At 33.3% G+C, this 20,224-nt stretch overlaps 1 protein-coding gene across 5 annotated transcripts in view; it reads right to left on the reverse strand.

Moving 5' to 3' along the window:
• The window catches only part of LOC143256341 (uncharacterized), a 35,406-nt gene extending 16,536 nt beyond the window's left edge, over nucleotides 1–18,870 (reverse strand). For 3 of the 5 annotated variants that reach the window (XM_076513436.1, XM_076513434.1, XM_076513432.1), the window contains exons 1-2: nucleotides 17,801–18,122; nucleotides 17,491–17,615 (exon numbers count right to left, since the gene is read on the reverse strand). In XM_076513436.1, coding sequence (XP_076369551.1) covers nucleotides 17,491–17,587 — 97 coding nt within the window. In that variant the 5' untranslated portion in view covers nucleotides 17,588–17,615; nucleotides 17,801–18,122. Of the gene's footprint in view, nucleotides 1–17,490; nucleotides 17,616–17,800; nucleotides 18,124–18,261 lie in introns of those variants that run through there. The other 2 variants (XM_076513433.1, XM_076513435.1) reach the window with 2 other exon arrangements.
• Between the last annotated feature and the right edge of the window lie 1,354 nt (nucleotides 18,871–20,224).

Here is a 20,224-nt window from a genome sequence, read left to right on the forward strand (position 1 = left end):
TAACTTCTTCTGTGGTTTATAGATACACTAACATCCACTAGTAAAGTACTAATTATCATGAAAATTTAGAGAATAATTATAAACATTATGAAAACAATAAACACTAATAGGCAAACATGAAGACTTTTACACTAGTAGACAAACATGAAGACTTTTTTTTCCATAAATCATTTCTTGGTTACTCCTTTCCACTCAACAACCACAAAACATTCGATTGATACAACCCTGATGCAATGACACAACCTTACCCATAGTCCTCCACTCTCCCAACTTAACTGTTCAATCAGCAGTGGATGTACCTAAGTCCTTTTATGTTGCCAGAAGCCAGGTTATTCTGTTTGCACTCATGATGATATCATATATTTTCCTTATTACGGAGAGGAACGTATCCCAGAAGTATCTACTTCATCTTTATCTTAATCATAAAAAATTCAAATCAGGTTGACTTACACTTATAACACAAAGAAGGGTACTGGGGAGTGTAATAACATATAAACAGATCACCAGATGATGAACACCAAAACAAGAAAGTAACACATCTAGACTATAGTATTGTGTTCCAGAATTAGAACAGTAGACACTGGACTAGATTAATGTGGAAGAATTGAAAAGAATGGAGCACACCCTAATGAGACAATATATAAACACTTATATATACAATATATATTCAGCAATAGTTTAATAAGGAGCCAGGATAAGAGTATGAGGTTTCTAGAACACAACAATGGTTAAACAAGGAGTTAGGATAACATCATAAGGCTTTTAGACTACAGCAATAGTTAAATAAGGAGCCAAGATAAAAGTATGATGTTTCTAGAACACAACAATGGTTAAACAAGGAGTTATGATAACAACATAAGGCTTCCAGAGCACAGCAATAGTTAAATAAGGAGCCAAGATAAGAGTATGAGGTTTCTAGAACACAAAAATGGTTAAACAAGAATTTAGGATAACAACATAAGGCTTCTAGAGCACAGCGATAGTTAAATAAGGAGCCAGGATAAGAGTATGATGTTTCTAGAACACAACAATGGTTAAACAAGGAGTTATGATAACAACATAAGGCTTCTAGAGCACAGCGATAGTTAAATAAGGAGCCAGGATAAGAGTATGAGGTTTCTAGAACACAACAATGGTTAAACAAGGAGTTATGATAACAACATAAGGCTTCTAGAGCACAGCGATAGTTAAATAAGGAGCCAGGATAAGAGTATGAGGTTTCTAGAACACAACAATGGTTAAACAAGGAGTTATGATAACAACATAAGGCTTCTAGAGCACAGCAATAGTTAAATAAGGAGCCAGGATAAGAGTATGAGGTTTCTAGAACACAACAATGGTTAAACAAGGAGTTATGATAACAACATAAGGCTTTTAGAGCACAGTGATAGTTAAATAAGGAGCCAGGATAAGAGTATGATGTTTCTAGAACACAACAATGGTTAAACAAGGAGTTATGATAACAACATAAGGCTTCTAGAGCACAGTGATAGTTAAATAAGGAGCCAGGATAAGAGTATGATGTTTCTAGAACACAACAATGGTTAAACAAGGAGTTATGACAACAACATAAGGCTTCTAGAGCATAGCGATAGTTAAATAAGGAGCCAGGATAAGAGTATGAGGTTTCTAGAACACAACAATGGTTAAACAAGGAGTTATGATAACAACATAAGGCTTCTAGAGCACAGCAATAGTTAAATAAGGAGCCAGGATAAGAGTATGAGATTTCTAGAACACAACAATGGTTAAACAAGGAGTTATGATAACAACATAAGGCTTCTAGAGCATAGCGATAGTTAAATAAGGAGCCAGGATAAGAGTATGAGGTTTCTAGAACACAACAATGGTTAAACAAGGAGTTATGATAACAACATAAGGCTTCTAGAGCACAGCGATAGTTAAATAAGGAGCCAGGATAAGAGTATGAGGTTTCTAGAACACAACAATGGTTAAACAAGGAGTTAGGATAACATCATAAGGCTTTTAGACTACAGCAATAGTTAAATAAGGAGCCAAGATAAAAGTATGATGTTTCTAGAACACAACAATGGTTAAACAAGGAGTTATGATAACAACATAAGGCTTCTAGAGCACAGCGATAGTTAAATAAGGAGCCAGGATAAGAGTATGAGGTTTCTAGAACACAAAAATGGTTAAACAAGAATTTAGGATAACAACATAAGGCTTCTAGAGCACAGCGATAGTTAAATAAGGAGCCAGGATAAGAGTATGATGTTTCTAGAACACAACAATGGTTAAACAAGGAGTTATGATAACAACATAAGGCTTCTAGAGCACAGCGATAGTTAAATAAGGAGCCAGGATAAGAGTATGAGGTTTCTAGAACACAACAATGGTTAAACAAGGAGTTATGATAACAACATAAGGCTTCTAGAGCACAGCGATAGTTAAATAAGGAGCCAGGATAAGAGTATGAGGTTTCTAGAACACAACAATGGTTAAACAAGGAGTTATGATAACAACATAAGGCTTCTAGAGCACAGCAATAGTTAAATAAGGAGCCAGGATAAGAGTATGAGGTTTCTAGAACACAACAATGGTTAAACAAGGAGTTATGATAACAACATAAGGCTTTTAGAGCACAGTGATAGTTAAATAAGGAGCCAGGATAAGAGTATGATGTTTCTAGAACACAACAATGGTTAAACAAGGAGTTATGATAACAACATAAGGCTTCTAGAGCACAGTGATAGTTAAATAAGGAGCCAGGATAAGAATATGATGTTTCTAGAACACAACAATGGTTAAACAAGGAGTTATGATAACAACATAAGGCTTCTAGAGCATAGCGATAGTTATATAAGGAGCCAGGATAAGAGTATGAGGTTTCTAGAACACAACAATGGTTAAACAAGGAGTTATGATAACAACATAAGGCTTCTAGAGGACAGCAATAGTTAAATAAGGAGCCAGGATAAGAGTATGAGATTTCTAGAACACAACAATGGTTAAACAAGGAGTTATGATAACAACATAAGGCTTCTAGAGCATAGCGATAGTTAAATAAGGAGCCAGGATAAGAGTATGAGGTTTCTAGAACACAACAATGGTTAAACAAGGAGTTATGATAACAACATAAGGCTTCTAGAGCACAGCGATAGTTAAATAAGGAGCCAGGATAAGAGTATGAGGTTTCTAGAACACAACAATGGTTAAACAAGGAGTTATCATAACAACATAAGGCTTCTAGAGCACAGCAATAGTTAAATAAGGAGCCAGGATAAGAGTATGATGTTTCTAGAACACAACAATGGTTAAACAAGGAGTTATGATAACAACATAAGGCTTCTAGAGCACAGCGATAGTTAAATAAGGAGCCAGGATAAGAGTATGATGTTTCTAGAACACAACAATGGTTAAACAAGGAGTTATGATAACAACATAAGGCTTCTAGAGCATAGCGATAGTTAAATAAGGAGCCAGGATAAGAGTATGAGGTTTCTAGAACACAACAATGGTTAAACAAGGAGTTATGATAACAACATAAGGCTTCTAGAGCACAGTGATAGTTAAATAAGGAGCCAGGATAAGAGTATGATGTTTCTAGAACACAACAATGGTTAAACAAGGAGTTATGACAACAACATAAGGCTTCTAGAGCATAGCGATAGTTAAATAAGGAGCCAGGATAAGAGTATAATGTTTCTGGAACACAACAATGGTTAAACAAGGAGTTATGATAACAACATAAGGCTTCTAGAGCACAGCGATAGTTAAATAAGGAGCCAGGATAAAAGTATGAGGTTTCTAGAACACAACAATGGTTAAACAAGGAGTTATGATAACAACATAAGGCTTCTAGAGCACAACAATAGTTAAATAAGGAGCCAGGATAAGAGTATAATGTTTCTAGAACACAACAATGGTTAAACAAGGAGTTATGATAACAACATAAGGGTTCTAGAGCACAGCGATAGTTAAATAAGGAGCCAGGATAAGAGTATGAGGTTTCTAGAACACAACAATGGTTAAACAAGGAGTTATGATAACAACATAAGGCTTCTAGAGCATAGCGATAGTTAAATAAGGAGCCAGGATAAGAGTATGAGGTTTCTAGAACACAACAATGGTTAAACAAGGAGTTATGATAACAACATAAGGCTTCTAGAGCACAGTGATAGTTAAATAAGGAGCCAGGATAAGAGTATGATGTTTCTAGAACACAACAATGGTTAAACAAGGAGTTATGACAACAACATAAGGCTTCTAGAGCATAGCGATAGTTAAATAAGGAGCCAGGATAAGAGTATAATGTTTCTAGAACACAACAATGGTTAAACAAGGAGTTATGATAACAACATAAGGCTTCTAGAGCACAGCGATAGTTAAATAAGGAGCCAGGATAAAAGTATGAGGTTTCTAGAACACAACAATGGTTAAACAAGGAGTTATGATAACAACATAAGGCTTCTAGAGCACAACAATAGTTAAATAAGGAGCCAGGATAAGAGTATAATGTTTCTAGAACACAACAATGGTTAAACAAGGAGTTATGATAACAACATAAGGGTTCTAGAGCATAGCGATAGTTAAATAAGGAGCCAGGATAAGAGTATGATGTTTCTAGACTACAACAATGGTTAAACAAGGAGTTATGGTAACAACATAAGGCTTCTAGAGCATTGCGATAGTTAAATAAGGAGCCAGGATAAGAGTATGATGTTTCTAGAACACAAAAATGGTTAAACAAGAATTTAGGATAACAACATAAGGCTTCTAGAGCACAGCGATAGTTAAATAAGGAGCCAGGATAAGAGTATGATGTTTCTAGAACACAACAATGGTTAAACAAGGAGTTATGATAACAACATAAGGCTTCTAGAGCACAGCGATAGTTAAATAAGGAGCCAGGATAAGAGTATGAGGTTTCTAGAACACAACAATGGTTAAACAAGGAGTTATGATAACAACATAAGGCTTCTAGAGCACAGCGATAGTTAAATAAGGAGCCAGGATAAGAGTATGAGGTTTCTAGAACACAACAATGGTTAAACAAGGAGTTATGATAACAACATAAGGCTTCTAGAGCACAGCAATAGTTAAATAAGGAGCCAGGATAAGAGTATGAGGTTTCTAGAACACAACAATGGTTAAACAAGGAGTTATGATAACAACATAAGGCTTTTAGAGCACAGTGATAGTTAAATAAGGAGCCAGGATAAGAGTATGATGTTTCTAGAACACAACAATGGTTAAACAAGGAGTTATGATAACAACATAAGGCTTCTAGAGCACAGTGATAGTTAAATAAGGAGCCAGGATAAGAGTATGATGTTTCTAGAACACAACAATGGTTAAACAAGGAGTTATGACAACAACATAAGGCTTCTAGAGCATAGCGATAGTTAAATAAGGAGCCAGGATAAGAGTATGAGGTTTCTAGAACACAACAATGGTTAAACAAGGAGTTATGATAACAACATAAGGCTTCTAGAGCACAGCAATAGTTAAATAAGGAGCCAGGATAAGAGTATGAGATTTCTAGAACACAACAATGGTTAAACAAGGAGTTATGATAACAACATAAGGCTTCTAGAGCATAGCGATAGTTAAATAAGGAGCCAGGATAAGAGTATGAGGTTTCTAGAACACAACAATGGTTAAACAAGGAGTTATGATAACAACATAAGGCTTCTAGAGCACAGCGATAGTTAAATAAGGAGCCAGGATAAGAGTATGAGGTTTCTAGAACACAACAATGGTTAAACAAGGAGTTATCATAACAACATAAGGCTTCTAGAGCACAGCAATAGTTAAATAAGGAGCCAGGATAAGAGTATGATGTTTCTAGAACACAACAATGGTTAAACAAGGAGTTATGATAACAACATAAGGCTTCTAGAGCACAGCGATAGTTAAATAAGGAGCCAGGATAAGAGTATGATGTTTCTAGAACACAACAATGGTTAAACAAGGAGTTATGATAACAACATAAGGCTTCTAGAGCATAGCGATAGTTAAATAAGGAGCCAGGATAAGAGTATGAGGTTTCTAGAACACAACAATGGTTAAACAAGGAGTTATGATAACAACATAAGGCTTCTAGAGCACAGTGATAGTTAAATAAGGAGCCAGGATAAGAGTATGATGTTTCTAGAACACAACAATGGTTAAACAAGGAGTTATGACAACAACATAAGGCTTCTAGAGCATAGCGATAGTTAAATAAGGAGCCAGGATAAGAGATAGTTAAATAAGGAGCCAGGATAAGAGTATAATGTTTCTAGAACACAACAATGGTTAAACAAGGAGTTATGATAACAACATAAGGCTTCTAGAGCACAGTTAAACAAGGATAGTTAAATAAGGAGCCAGGATAAAAGTATGAGGTTTCTAGAACACAACAATGGTTAAACAAGGAGTTATGATAACAACATAAGGCTTCTAGAGCACAACAATAGTTAAATAAGGAGCCAGGATAAGAGTATAATGTTTCTAGAACACAACAATGGTTAAACAAGGAGTTATGATAACAACATAAGGGTTCTAGAGCACAGCGATAGTTAAATAAGGAGCCAGGATAAGAGTATGAGGTTTCTAGAACACAACAATGGTTAAACAAGGAGTTATGATAACAACATAAGGCTTCTAGAGCATAGCGATAGTTAAATAAGGAGCCAGGATAAGAGTATGAGGTTTCTAGAACACAACAATGGTTAAACAAGGAGTTATGATAACAACATAAGGGTTCTAGAGCATAGCGATAGTTAAATAAGGAGCCAGGATAAGAGTATGATGTTTCTAGACTACAACAATGGTTAAACAAGGAGTTATGGTAACAACATAAGGCTTCTAGAGCATTGCGATAGTTAAATAAGGAGCCAGGATAAGAGTATGATGTTTCTAGAACACAACAATGGTTAAACAAGGAGTTAGGATAACAACATAAGGCTTCTAGAGCACAGCGATAGTTAAATAAGGAGCCAGGATAAGAGTATGAGGTTTCTAGACTATAACGTCAGTTAAACATGAAGTCAGAATAAAGAGCACAAGGCTTCTAGACCATCAGCAATAGTTAAACAAGAGGCCAGGATAAAGATCAAGAGGCTTCTGGACCACAACACCATGCAACATAATGTTTTTCTTCATTTACAAATAAATTATGAGCTCTCCACAAAAGGTCAACACAACACATAAAAACAATAGCCAAACAAGAGAAATAAAGAAAACCCACATATCAAGGAACTGTTTTTGTACATAGCAATGAAAACCCACAAATCAAGGAACTGTTTTTGTACATAGCAATGAAAACCCACAAATCAAGGAACTGTTTTTGTACATAGCAATGAGAGAGGTCAGAGATACTTCAACTTTTCATTCAAGGAATCCACTTCCAAAGAAGTTACATTATTTTAACTAGCACTTATCAACTGGGGTTCCTTGACAGACATGACAGGATTTTGCAAGGTTCCATGGAATGGAAAAGTTCTACATATTCTAATATGTAAATACATAACAGCAATCCCACTGCATCATATTTATTTATTATTATAGTGGGTTTCATAATGACAAAACCTAAGTCACTACTCTGTTTTAAACTAGTTAGCAAGACTTGTTACAAATAGGTGCTTGAGTTATATAAATATTTGTTATTTGTGATATCATGTTAATTGTTATGTGCATGCATGTATGAGCAAATAGTTGACTCAACAAATTTTTCATGTTTTACATGTATATTTGTAGATATACAGCTGTATTTAGCATACATATTCTGTCTGTAAATACTAATATAGTATTACAGAAATTAATTTTTCTAATGAAGGGTCCTGTAAACCCAGAAAACAACTGATTTAAATGCATATCATGCACAGTTAGCAATGATGAACCATAACTCAATTTTAGTTTCAACAGTGACATTATTTTCTTGGATAGAGTGGTAATTAACTGAATGTTATCTTACAGCTACCTACTATACAGACTGAAGATATTAGTGTAAAATGTCCTTGCTTAAGCAGGTAAATCAGGAAACTGAAACCTATCAACTAAAAGTACAAAATACTAACTACTTAGTACTTCATGCAATGATGCCAACAATAGATTAGAAGAAAATAGTTGTCCATCCTCACAAAATCATCAACAGTGATTCACCTATCTGTTAATACAGCCATTGGAAAAAAAGAAGTGATCTACATTATGGAAAGTAGTAAACAAACTCAAGGAAAGTTCTCTTCTGTGATGTTCACTATATCTGGAACACGAGATACACAAAGGTAAAACATGCTAAAAATCAAACTAGACAGTAAGAGTTGTATTCATCACACCTGGACAAGATATAAAAAGGTAAAGCATACAGAGAATCAAACTAGCCAATAAGATATTTATGTTCATTATACTTGGAATATTAGATACACAAAGGTAAAACATCCCAAGAATCAAACTAGACAACAAGACCAAAATCTGAGAAATACAAGAGAGATTACTGTGGATATACTTACTCACATCATGAAAATCCCCTTTTGTCATTCATTGGTTCGTCAATAAAGTTTTGTTACATGTTTTCCAGTTTGAAAGAAGATAAAATGAAGTAGTGAATGAGTAATAAAACAAGTATAAAGTCTCCATTGCTTGATATTACATTTGTTTGTCCTTTAAGCTGTAGCACTATACATCTATTTATACTTTAATTTCATTGTTTTAAGGTTAACTACTTTTTTACTGTTTGAAATTATTTGTTGGTAAGATTACCCCTGAGTAAAGTGTAAGACTTATCATGTAATAAGATGTTGGCACATGCTTTATAATTTAATTTACCCATGACTATGATGCAACTACCTTTGTGATCTATTATTATGTAAAGGTTTTAATTTTTTCTATTATGTGAAAAACTCCTTGTTCATTCCTAATTTTTCCAAATCATTAAAATTCAACTTTAAAGAGCAGCTGCTGGATTCTGTGGTAGCAACACTTTATTTGATAGGTACATTTCTATGTTTGACAACACATTTAGTACAGAAATCATGGTTATTTGTTGATGATATTTAAAATGGAAGGTTGAAAATTAACAGGCTGAACATTTTTCACCTCCACTTTCTGTATTAGTGATGGAATCCACATTTTAAACTTTACTTTCTGTATTAGTGTTGGAATCCATATTTTAATCTTTACTTTCTGTATTTGTGATGTATACATATCTACATGTACATACCAGAAGAATCACTTGGAGACAAAAATCACATAAATCAAGAAACTTGGAATCTCATTAAAATGCATCAACAATACGAGGTCTGTTCAAAAAATACGCAGACTGTTTGAATTGAGCGGCTCCAGTTGGTTCCAGGAGAATCCGCTTGGTGTCGCTAGGTTTACACAAATCAGCTGATTACGACGCCATTTCCCGATTGCAGATATCTTCATTTGTGTATTAGCTACGTGGTTTTAAGTGAAGTGCGATTTTTTCGTTTGGCGGATTTCAGAATTAATGACCTGAAGGAGCAATGACTTGCTGTAAAATTTTGTGTTAAACTTGGAAAATCTATGACTGAAACTTTTGCTATGCTTAACACGGCTTACGGTGATGTTGCTATGAAGCGTATGGAATGTTTCAAGTGGCATGAACATTTTAAGGATGGTCGACAGTCCATTGAAGATGATGAGTGTCCTGGACATCCTTCCACGTCAACTGACGAGCCACATGTCGACAAAATCAAAATCCTGGTGCGGGCAAATCGACGTCTGACTGTCAGGGAGCTTGCTGAAGAGTGTGGGATATCAGTTTGATCTTGTTACAAGATTTTGACCGAAAATTTGAAGATGAACCGCGTTGCTTCGAAATTTGTGCCACGCCTGATGACGGACGAACAAAAAGCCCATCGCGTCCAGGTTTGTCAGGAACTGCTTGATCGTTCAGAAGAAGATGAAAACTTCTTGTCAAGGATCATAACAGGTGATGAATCATGGGTTTATGGTTATGACATTGAAACGAAGGTCCAATCGTCCCAATGGATGGGTGAAACGTCCCTCAGACCCAAAAAAGCTTGCCAAGTTCAATCCAAGGTCAAGATGATGCTGACAGGTTTCTTAGATGCTTAGGGTGTTGTTCACCACGAGTACCTCCTAGAAGGCTCCACAGTGAACCAGACTTACTACATTGAAGTTCTGAAACATCTGAGGGATGACATCCGTCGCAAAAGGCCAGAAATGTGGAGGAGTGGCAACTGGTTTTTCCATCACGACAACGCTCCAGCCCATTCAGCCCTCAAAACTCGTGAGTTTTTGGCCAAACACTCGATCACTATTCTTCCCCACCCCCCCTACTTACCTGACCTTGCTCCTTGCGATTTTTTCTTGTTCCCCAAACTCAAAAGACCCTTGAAAAGAAGAAGATTTGAGACGATTCCCAAGATTAAGGCAAATGCGACGAAGGAGTTGGAGGATATTACAAAAGAAGCGTACCAGGACTGTTTCAACAAGTGGAAACACCGTTGGGATAAGTGTGTGCGTTGGGGAGGAGAGTACTTTGAAGGGGTTCCAGACCTGTAACTTCTAAATAAAGCACATTTTGTTTTATGACGTCAGTCCGCGTATTTTTTTAACAGACCTCGTATTCTCAGCATATGATGACACAGGAAGGTTACTTTTATTTCTTTGAATTCTTCAACACATCTCAACCCAATCCAACACTGGATTCTCCATTTAGGAAAAATATAAAATAATAAGGTTACCACCAGTATGTACAGAATATCTAATTGCATTACCATGCTGCAAAACACAAGATTTAATTAGAAGTTGTCAGAGAAGATATTTGCATACTTCACCAATGTAAGTCATGCCATAAAATTGTGCACTTACAAAGAAGACTTACAAACTGAAATCAATTACTTAAAGAATATATCACTATTTAAAGGTTTCAACTCTAATATCATAGATAGGTTTTGTATCAAGCCAGTATGAAATAATAGTTAACTTTACTAAAGGAACAAAAACAAAGTATTCAACTTAAGTAAAATCAGACATCTACAACAAAAACTTTATATTAGTTTGCAATGTTTCAGGCAAAATTCCTTCATCAGGCAGTTTAAACCATGTTAAAAAGCAAAAAAAGGTGTAGACAGATTCAATGTGGGATTAGAATGTATATATTCTAAATCACATGCAAACTGTATTAAGCATGTAAACCAGACAATTCAATGTGGGATTAGAATGTATATATTCTAAATCACAGGCAAACTGTATTAAGCATGTAAACAAAAGATATTAAGAAAGATTGTTGAAGTGGTTGCACAAAGAATTAAAAGAGTGCTAAAAATTGAAGGGATGCAGAAAAATAATAAAGATGAATTCAAAGAATGATAAAATGGCAGTTTATTATTAATAATAATTAGGGAAATATGTGTAGATAGTATCAACAGATGTAGCAAAGAGATATAAACAGACACTAGTAATCATTGAAAAAAAGCATTTATTAATCCATGTGGTGAAAGAAACTCGAGTTTGAATATAAGTTTATTTTATGATCACTGTTGTTGTGAGAGACATGTAAAAACCTAGTATATTTGTCATCAATTCCACTGTGATCCAGTGAGTTGAAGTGTTTTTAGACTAGATGGTCAAGAGTACCATTGCATAAAGTCAAAGATGTTTATAGAATCTGTCACTTAATTTGCATAGAGTTTCTTCAATGTAGACTTGTTTACATCTAGTATAGCAAATGCTATAAATAATGCACTGTGATGTACAAGTGAATTGGCTTTTTATGTGAAAGGTCAAGTTAGTACTGGAAAGAGTTGATAAGTTGATGATATAACTGCATGCAAGGGGAACAGCTTGCCAACAAGGACAAGTTTAGTTAACTTAGTCTGTGATTTGGAATGTACCAGACAGTCTTTCAAATCTCTCGCAAAACTTGAAAGAAACTAAGTGTATGATGGAAAAATGTGAGATGTGTTGTTTCTTGTTAGTAAGGTAAAGCGGTGCTAAAGAACACTGCTACTCTCTCTGGATAAAGGATGGTACATAAGAATTAAAGAAACTCTGTCAATGTGTGGTTTGTCCTTACAGTGCAGATAGTTTGTAAAAAAGGTAAATGTAGCACATTTTGCCTTGTCATCAGTGTTGCTGAGATTGTCCTGATATGTAAAATAACAAGTCATGTCGTTTGTGTTACACCTGAAGTCAGTGCTATTGGAGCACAGATGTCTCAAATGTCAGAACTGTCACTTATGAATAGCTTGTTTCTGCTCAAAGATACTCAAAAAATTAAAATCACAACAGATTTGACAAAACACGTTTACTCGTTTTATTGAATATCTCTCACGACAAGTGTGACTGCCTAGAACAAACTTATATTCAAATCAAATTTCTTGATCATACAGAATTAATTTTTTAAATGTTTACTAGTTTCATCTATACACCACCCCTGTTAATTTGACAATGTTTAAACATATTACCACAATTATTAAGCTGCCATTTAAAAAAAAAATTCAAATTTATGTTTATTCTTCCTCTGTTTCCTTTTAAATTGTAAAATCCAATTTCTATCACTTTAATACTTGTTTTCTGTTTTTACTTGTTTACAGAACCATTTCAACAATGTTTCTTAATAACAGTTTTTTTCTTAACTTGCTCCATGCAGTACAGACATAGTTTAGAATCTCGATATGATAATTCCTCAACAAATATGTTTAAGCCTTTTTCTTTGTATCACAGTTTAAACCTGTCTTATGAAGGATTTTTGTTTTGCCTGAAACATTGTAAATTAAAGGTTTGTTTATTTCATATACATGTTTTTTAATTATTTTGAACACTTATTTCATTATTTTATATGTCTTGCAGTCTTTCCTACTGTGTTTTTTCTCAACAAAAACAAGGCACATAAAGTATCATATATGAATGTAAAAATAAATACATAGAACATACATAATATTCCTTAGAAATAAGTGCAAAGTAAGTAACAATGCAAGTGTATCCCAATCCCAAAGTGTTTTGTTATGGTATAAATTGAGTTTGCCTTACAAGAATATTTATAGCACAATAAAAAATGAGTTTTTAATCTAAAAAATATATTAGGTACAAACACTTCTATAAACAGAAGGATTTTGAATTACACAGCAAAAGAGGAACACATGTAAACAAATGTGTGTACTTCTATTTTTATGATTATGTTTATCCTTCATTATTTCCTTCTATCCTTGTATTTAATTAATTGCATTAAAATGCTAACTCACCTTTATATTTTGAGTGAATGTGTGTATGATAAAACTGACATCTGTTGCCAATGCAATGATGTACAGATACTATTCACTCTTCCACAACAGGTCACAGGTCAAAGGCCACATCATTGCAACTATTGATTTGTATTCAAAATTTCATTGAACTAATATTTTATGAACTTATGTCAAGAAGTTTGGAATCAAATTGTAGATAACAATTCAAACTTTAATATTATATACGAGTTAATTTCTTAATTTAAAAGTAAATATTAAAATAACACATTTAAATATGGAATTTAGTGAGTCATGAGGTATGTTGAATGCAGCACTGTTTAAAACTAGATGTTTGTAATGTCAAAATACTAAGTCTATAGTTTCATTTAAATTAGGAACTCAAATTACTAATACTGACACACTAGAATATAAAATAAAAATCTCATATCTTTATATTTTACTGAGATATGGCTTATGTACCTAATAAAACATGGTAGACCCATTCACCTCTTTCCATTTTTGAAATAGTCCCTTATGTAAACTTACTTCAACATATGACATGTGAATAACCAATCAACAGCTTAGAATGTCCACAGAGTGGTTTTTCTCAGCCATTTGAATCTTTGAAAAAGCTACCACATTCTTTCGATCCAAGATTTCAATGAAATAGATCATGTCTTTAGTCTGCTTGAAGTTTCATATTTTTTTAAAATCTAAATGCATCTTAGTTACTAAGTGGAATTCTATGGTATTTATGATTTTCTGGTTATTTTCCATATATATATATATATATATAAAACTTTAAAAAATTTTGTTTGATGTCCTACATGAGTGAAATTTTAAAGGCAACCTATATCCAGCACCAACCAAGTACAAAGGTTGTAGCAAGAAGAGATAATTGTTTGTTTTAGTTTTTGATTTATTGTTCTATATTTTAAGATAAGTTCAATAACTTATTTCTAAATACTAATCTATATACATATATAATTTATAATAATTAAAATGTGACTGTATATTACAAAATACTAGTTCACAAAATAACAACTAGGACAGAGAAAATTATGAGATAATTATTAAAGAACTAAGTTTTACCTCTTTGTCACTCAATAACGTAAGTAACATTGAAAGAGCTTGTTGAATACTGCATTTGATGTGTTTTTGTTTTTAATCTAGGTTTTTTTTCTTTCTGATTCTTTTTCCTGATTCAATTAGTATTGATTTATTAATACTTTGGGATAAATTGTTTATTAATATTTATGTTAAGTCTTGTGTTAAGCACTTACTTATTAACTGTATTTTGATAAGTGTTGAATTTATTTCTAAATGTTAGTGTAAATAAAGTTTTTTGTAGCTAAACCCCGACAGTAATGATATGTTCATTTTAGACCATTACAAAATGCCAGATGAAGTAGTAGAGACAGATACTCATATGTCTAATATGAGAAAAACTTGAAAAAAGAAATAGAACAATCAACTTTTGCAGCCTTCATAGCCACAAGTATCAGGAAGGTGAGACAATGCAATTAAATGCACTCATAATTGTTTCTGCCACTGAAGAAATACTTCCTTTCAAATTTGTTTAATTGCAAGCTTTGAAACATCTTACTCAGACATAACAGATAAATAAAATTGTTTAATGTGAAAGCTCTAAACTGTGTAATTACTGAGACACTTTAAAAAATGTTCAGTGCATTACAGTGGCTTGTGACCACAACCTAACACTGTACAACCAATTAGAGTGGCTTGTGACCACAGCTTAACACTTCATAACCAATGTAGAATGTCTTGTGACCACAGCTTAACACTCTATAACCAATGTAGAATGGCTTGTGACCACAGCTTAACACTATGTAACCAATTAGTGTAGCTTGTGACCACTGCTTAACACTATGTAACCAATTAAAGTGGCTTGTAGCCACAGCTTAACACTCTATAACCAATCAGAGTGGCTTATGACCACAGCTTAATGCTCTATAACAAATTAAAATAGCTTGTGAGCACATCATAATATACTCTATTATCTTTTCAACAATTATGCCAATAATATTACAAACTGGAGTACCTTACAAACACACATACTGTGACAGTTAGGGTTAACATCCCTCACAATATCATAAATGTACCCAATCTACTGCCTTAAAAGAAATTAGCAAAAGAATGAAACAAATCTGTACTGCACAAGTTCAATATTCTAAATCAATTAAATTTCTTATACTAACACAGCCAAACCCTAAAATGTAACCAACATAATGCATAACATGAGTAACAGAACTGCATATTTACATCAATTAGGTGGAAGGGATGCATAGTAAAATGTGATTCAACTATTTATATATCAGACTGCTATGTGATTCAAGTATTTATATATCAGACTGCTATGTGATTCAAGTATTTATATATCAGACTGCTATGTGATTCAAGTATTTATATATCAGACTGCTGTGATTCAAGTATTTATATATCAGACTGCTATGTGATTCAAGTATTTATATATCAGACTGCTGTGATTCAAGTATTTATATATCAGACTGCTATGTGATTCAAGTATTTATATATCAGACTGCTATGTGATTCAAGTATTTATATATCAGACTGCTATGTGATTCAAGTATTTATATATCAGACTGCTATGTGATTCAAGTATTTATATATCAGACTGCTATGTGATTCAAGTATTTATATATTAGACTGCTATGTGATTCAAGTATTTATATATCAGACTGCTATGTGATTCAAGTATTTATATATCAGACTGCTATGTGATTCAAGTATTTATATATCAGACTGCTATGTGATTCAAGTATTTATATATCAGACTGCTATGTGATTCAAGTATTTAAATATATCAGAATGCAATGTGATTCAAGTATTTATATATCAGACTGCTATGTGATTCAAGTATTTATATATCAGACTGTTATGTGATTCAAGTATTTATATATCAGACTGCTATGTGATTCAAGTATTTATATATCAGACTGCTATGTGATTCAAGTATTTAAATATATCAGACTGCTATGTGATTCAAGTATTTATATATCAGACTGCTATGTGATTCAAGTATTTATATATTAGACTGCTATGTGATTCAAGTATTTATATATCAGACTGCTATGTGATTCAAGTATTTATATATCAGACTGCTATGTGATTCAAGTATTTATATATCAGACTGCTATGTGATTCAAGTATTTATATATCAGACTGCTATGTGATTCAAGTATTTATATATTAGACTGCTATGTGATTCAAGTATTTATATATCAGACTGCTATGTGATTCAAGTATTTATATATCAGACTGCTATGTGATTCAAGTATTTAAATATATCAAACTGCTATGTGATTCAAGTATTTAAATATCAGACTGCTATGTGATTCAAGTATTTAAATATCAGACTGCTATGTGATTCAAGTATTTAAATATCAGACTGCTATGTGATTCAAGCATTTATATATCAGACTGCTATGTGATTCAAGCATTTATATATCAGACTGCTATGTGATTCAAGTATTTATATATCAGACTGCTATGTGATTCAAGTATTTATATATCAGACTGCTATGTGATTCAAGTATTTATATATCAGACTGCTATGTGATTCAAGTATTTAGAACAAACTGACACGAAGATGAAAGGCAAAAGACTATTGAAATACTGTCCTATACACTTGAACAGCATAAGTAAATTACACAGGAACCAGTATATGTACAAATGTTAATAATAACCAGCTGTCTCCTGTTTAGTAGATAACACAGGAACCAATATGTTTATATGTACAAATGTTAATAATAACCAGCTGTCTCCTGTTTAGTAGATAACACAGGAACCAACATATTTATATTTACAAATGTTAATAATAGCGAGATGTCACCTGTTTAATAGATTACACGGGCACCAACATATTTATATCTGCAAATGTTAATAACAGCCAGCTGTTTCCTGTTTAGTAAATTACACAGGAACCAGTATATGTACAAATGTTAATAAAAACCAGCTGTCTCCTGTTTTATAGTGAATTCGGTATGGTTATTGTGCCTAAATTAACAACAAAGAAGAGTAGACCTCTTCCTTGCTATTTAAAAATCTTGTATTTAACCTCACCACAAGTTGGTACAAAATGTATTCATGTTAGGTTTCAGATAACTTATATCAAAATTCAAAATAAGCAAAAGAATCCAACCTGCTAGAGAAAAATTAAATCTATTTCCAAAAAGAAATTTCTAATTAATTATGGGAACTTCTGGCAAATTGTTAGACAGATCACATTCAGACTATTTGTGTTTAGGAAGAACATACATCATTTACAAAGACGTACACTTACTACTTGGTTGTGTAAGAGTTTCTTCTTTAGTTTTCATCAGTTTGACATCCTGCTTCTCATCATAAAATGGTTCAACTATTATCTTTAATACTTCCATGGTTATGTCCTTATATTCTTAACTAAATCTGGATTTAAACAACAGATTAAAAATTAGTACTTACATCCTTCACAAATACTGATGTTTTAATTAAATACTCACTTCAGAATTCACATTATATTGATAATTGTTATGTAAATTCATAAGCTTATTACATTTAAACAGTTACAAATTCTAATGTATCTTGTATTTATTGTTTTTAAAAAACAATACCTGGTAACAATTCATGACAATCATTACTAAGAAGTTACATGTAGTTTAAAGATGACTGGCTATAGGTTTCACCCCCCCTATGTAAGGTGTGTGTGTGTGTATGAACACCCACCCATATAAAGTAACACAAAGTAGGACATTAGTGAAACTACTAAAATACTAAACACTAAACCTTTATACTGCATACAATTTTATAGATAAATAGAAGCATTGTAAATATCAATGTAAATCCGCAGGTATATCGCTGAGCCACTGGGGGGGGGCAAAACAAACAAACCTATACAAATTAATAACCTAACATCCAACTGCAACGCCCCCTACAATCCCGTAACCGTTAATACTCTCGCTCCTAAGACGTGCCCAGCAACAGCCAGTTGCAAACTTTTATGTTAACCTGAAAATGGCTTAGGAGGTTTGAAACGTTGTTCTCTGCTTATCAACAAAAGTGTTAATATCCATACCAGCCGTTCTAAGATACATTTTCATTTCAAGTGGGTTTCTCGTAATCAACACTTCTTGAATTTGCTTCAACAGGATAATTTGCCTTATAGAGTTGTCGCATGGAACACCCATTTCGCATTTTTCGTTTAAGTAGGCCTTATGTGGGGTTGTTCATCCTTGGGCTGCTTCACACAATGTCCTCACACATAAGCTGCTTAACCTCCTCCTTTCCGAAGCTGTTTTGTTATCCTTTTAATGGGTTGTATTACTTCACAATATTTCTGTGATGTAGGATTAACCCTGTTTGCCTCTTCAATTCTTGCTGTTAGGTGTGATTCGTGATCTCTCACATGGAGAGACCCGACTGCTGTACCACAAGTACAAGCTTAAACTGAGGGAACTTTATCTGATGATATTTATTTCCTGTTTTTTGAATATTTAGTTGTATTTAACATAATTAATTTAGAAATTATTGTAAGATAATGCATTTCATTTGTGTCTCAGAATGGTTGGTATAGGTATTAACACTTTTAATGATAAGCAGCGAACAACCTTTCGACCTTCCTAGGTTATGTTCAAGTTAACAAAGAACCGGCCTGGCATGGCCAAGCGCGTAAGGCGTGCGACTCGTAATCTGAGGGTCGCGGGTTCGCGCCCTCAATTGATATTTACAATTTTATAGATAAATAGAAGCATTGTAAATATCAATTGTTTTGAGACATATATTGTACAAAAACAATAGTATAAACTAATGAAAATATAAACATGCATATATGTACATCAACTGCTTTACATTAAATATTATGTGACAGATATGGTCAATAAACAATATTAACATTATTAAATGGTTAAGGAATACATATATGCATGCATATCAAAGCTGTTTTATGTTTAATGTGCATCCAACTTCTGTTCGTTTCAAATTTATGTGATTTATGACATTTAAAAGAAACAACTATCAGTGATTATCAACTCTATAAACAATCTGTTTGAAGACTACAACTGTACCTTATTAACTTCTCCATATTTCATTAGTTTTTAAAATCAATAAACATAATATAAAGAACTATTAACAATATAAGAAATCACACAAAGAACAAGAAAAAAAGAAATACATTCTTGATTATGAAAAACACATTTGAAATAAAAATGCATCTTAGAACAGCTGGTTAATAAGTATTAACACTTTTACTGATGAGCAGAGAACAAAGTTTCGACCTTTCTAGGTCATCTTCAGGTTAACAGGTTCTTTGTTTGTTTTTGAATTTCGCACAAAGCTACTCAAGGGCTATCTGTGCTAGCCGTCCCTAATTTAGCAGTGTAAGACTAGAGGGAAGACAGCTAGTCATCACCACCCACCGCCAACTCTTTTACCAACGAATAGTGGGATTGACTGTTACATTATAATGCCCCCACGGCTGAAAGGGCGAGCATGTTTGGTGCGACCGGGATGCGAACCCGCAACCCTCAGATTACGAGTCGCACGCCTTAACACGCTTGGCCATGCCGGGCCTTGTAGAAAAGACTTCTTAACAAATAAAGAACTAGAATTATATCAAAGAACACACTGGTAAGAAACCTTGTCATTGTGATGTTTTGGAAAACAGACGAGACATAACTCTAACTTAAAAAACAATGAAATAATACATATTAGTGAGAAACTGTACATGGTGCCTTGTAAAAATATTCGTTTTGTACCAGTAATTTCATATTTTGATGAAATACAAATCATATAAACAATTTATTTAATTCAGCTCTATTAATAAAACTTGATGTCTATAAAACCTATAAAGAAAATGTATAAATTCTAATTTGTAGATTGCATAAGTGTCTGGCTTCTTATGAGTCTTTTTGATAGGTTTACTAGCTTTGCACAATGGGACAATGTAACTTGTGCCCATTTTTCCTGACAAAACTACTCCAGTTCTGACAAATTCATTGTTGATCATTAATGAATTGTAACTTTAAGTATTGCCATAGATT

Source organism: Tachypleus tridentatus, chromosome 7 (assembly GCF_004210375.1).
Source record: "Tachypleus tridentatus isolate NWPU-2018 chromosome 7, ASM421037v1, whole genome shotgun sequence".
NCBI lineage: Eukaryota > Metazoa > Arthropoda > Merostomata > Xiphosura > Limulidae > Tachypleus > Tachypleus tridentatus.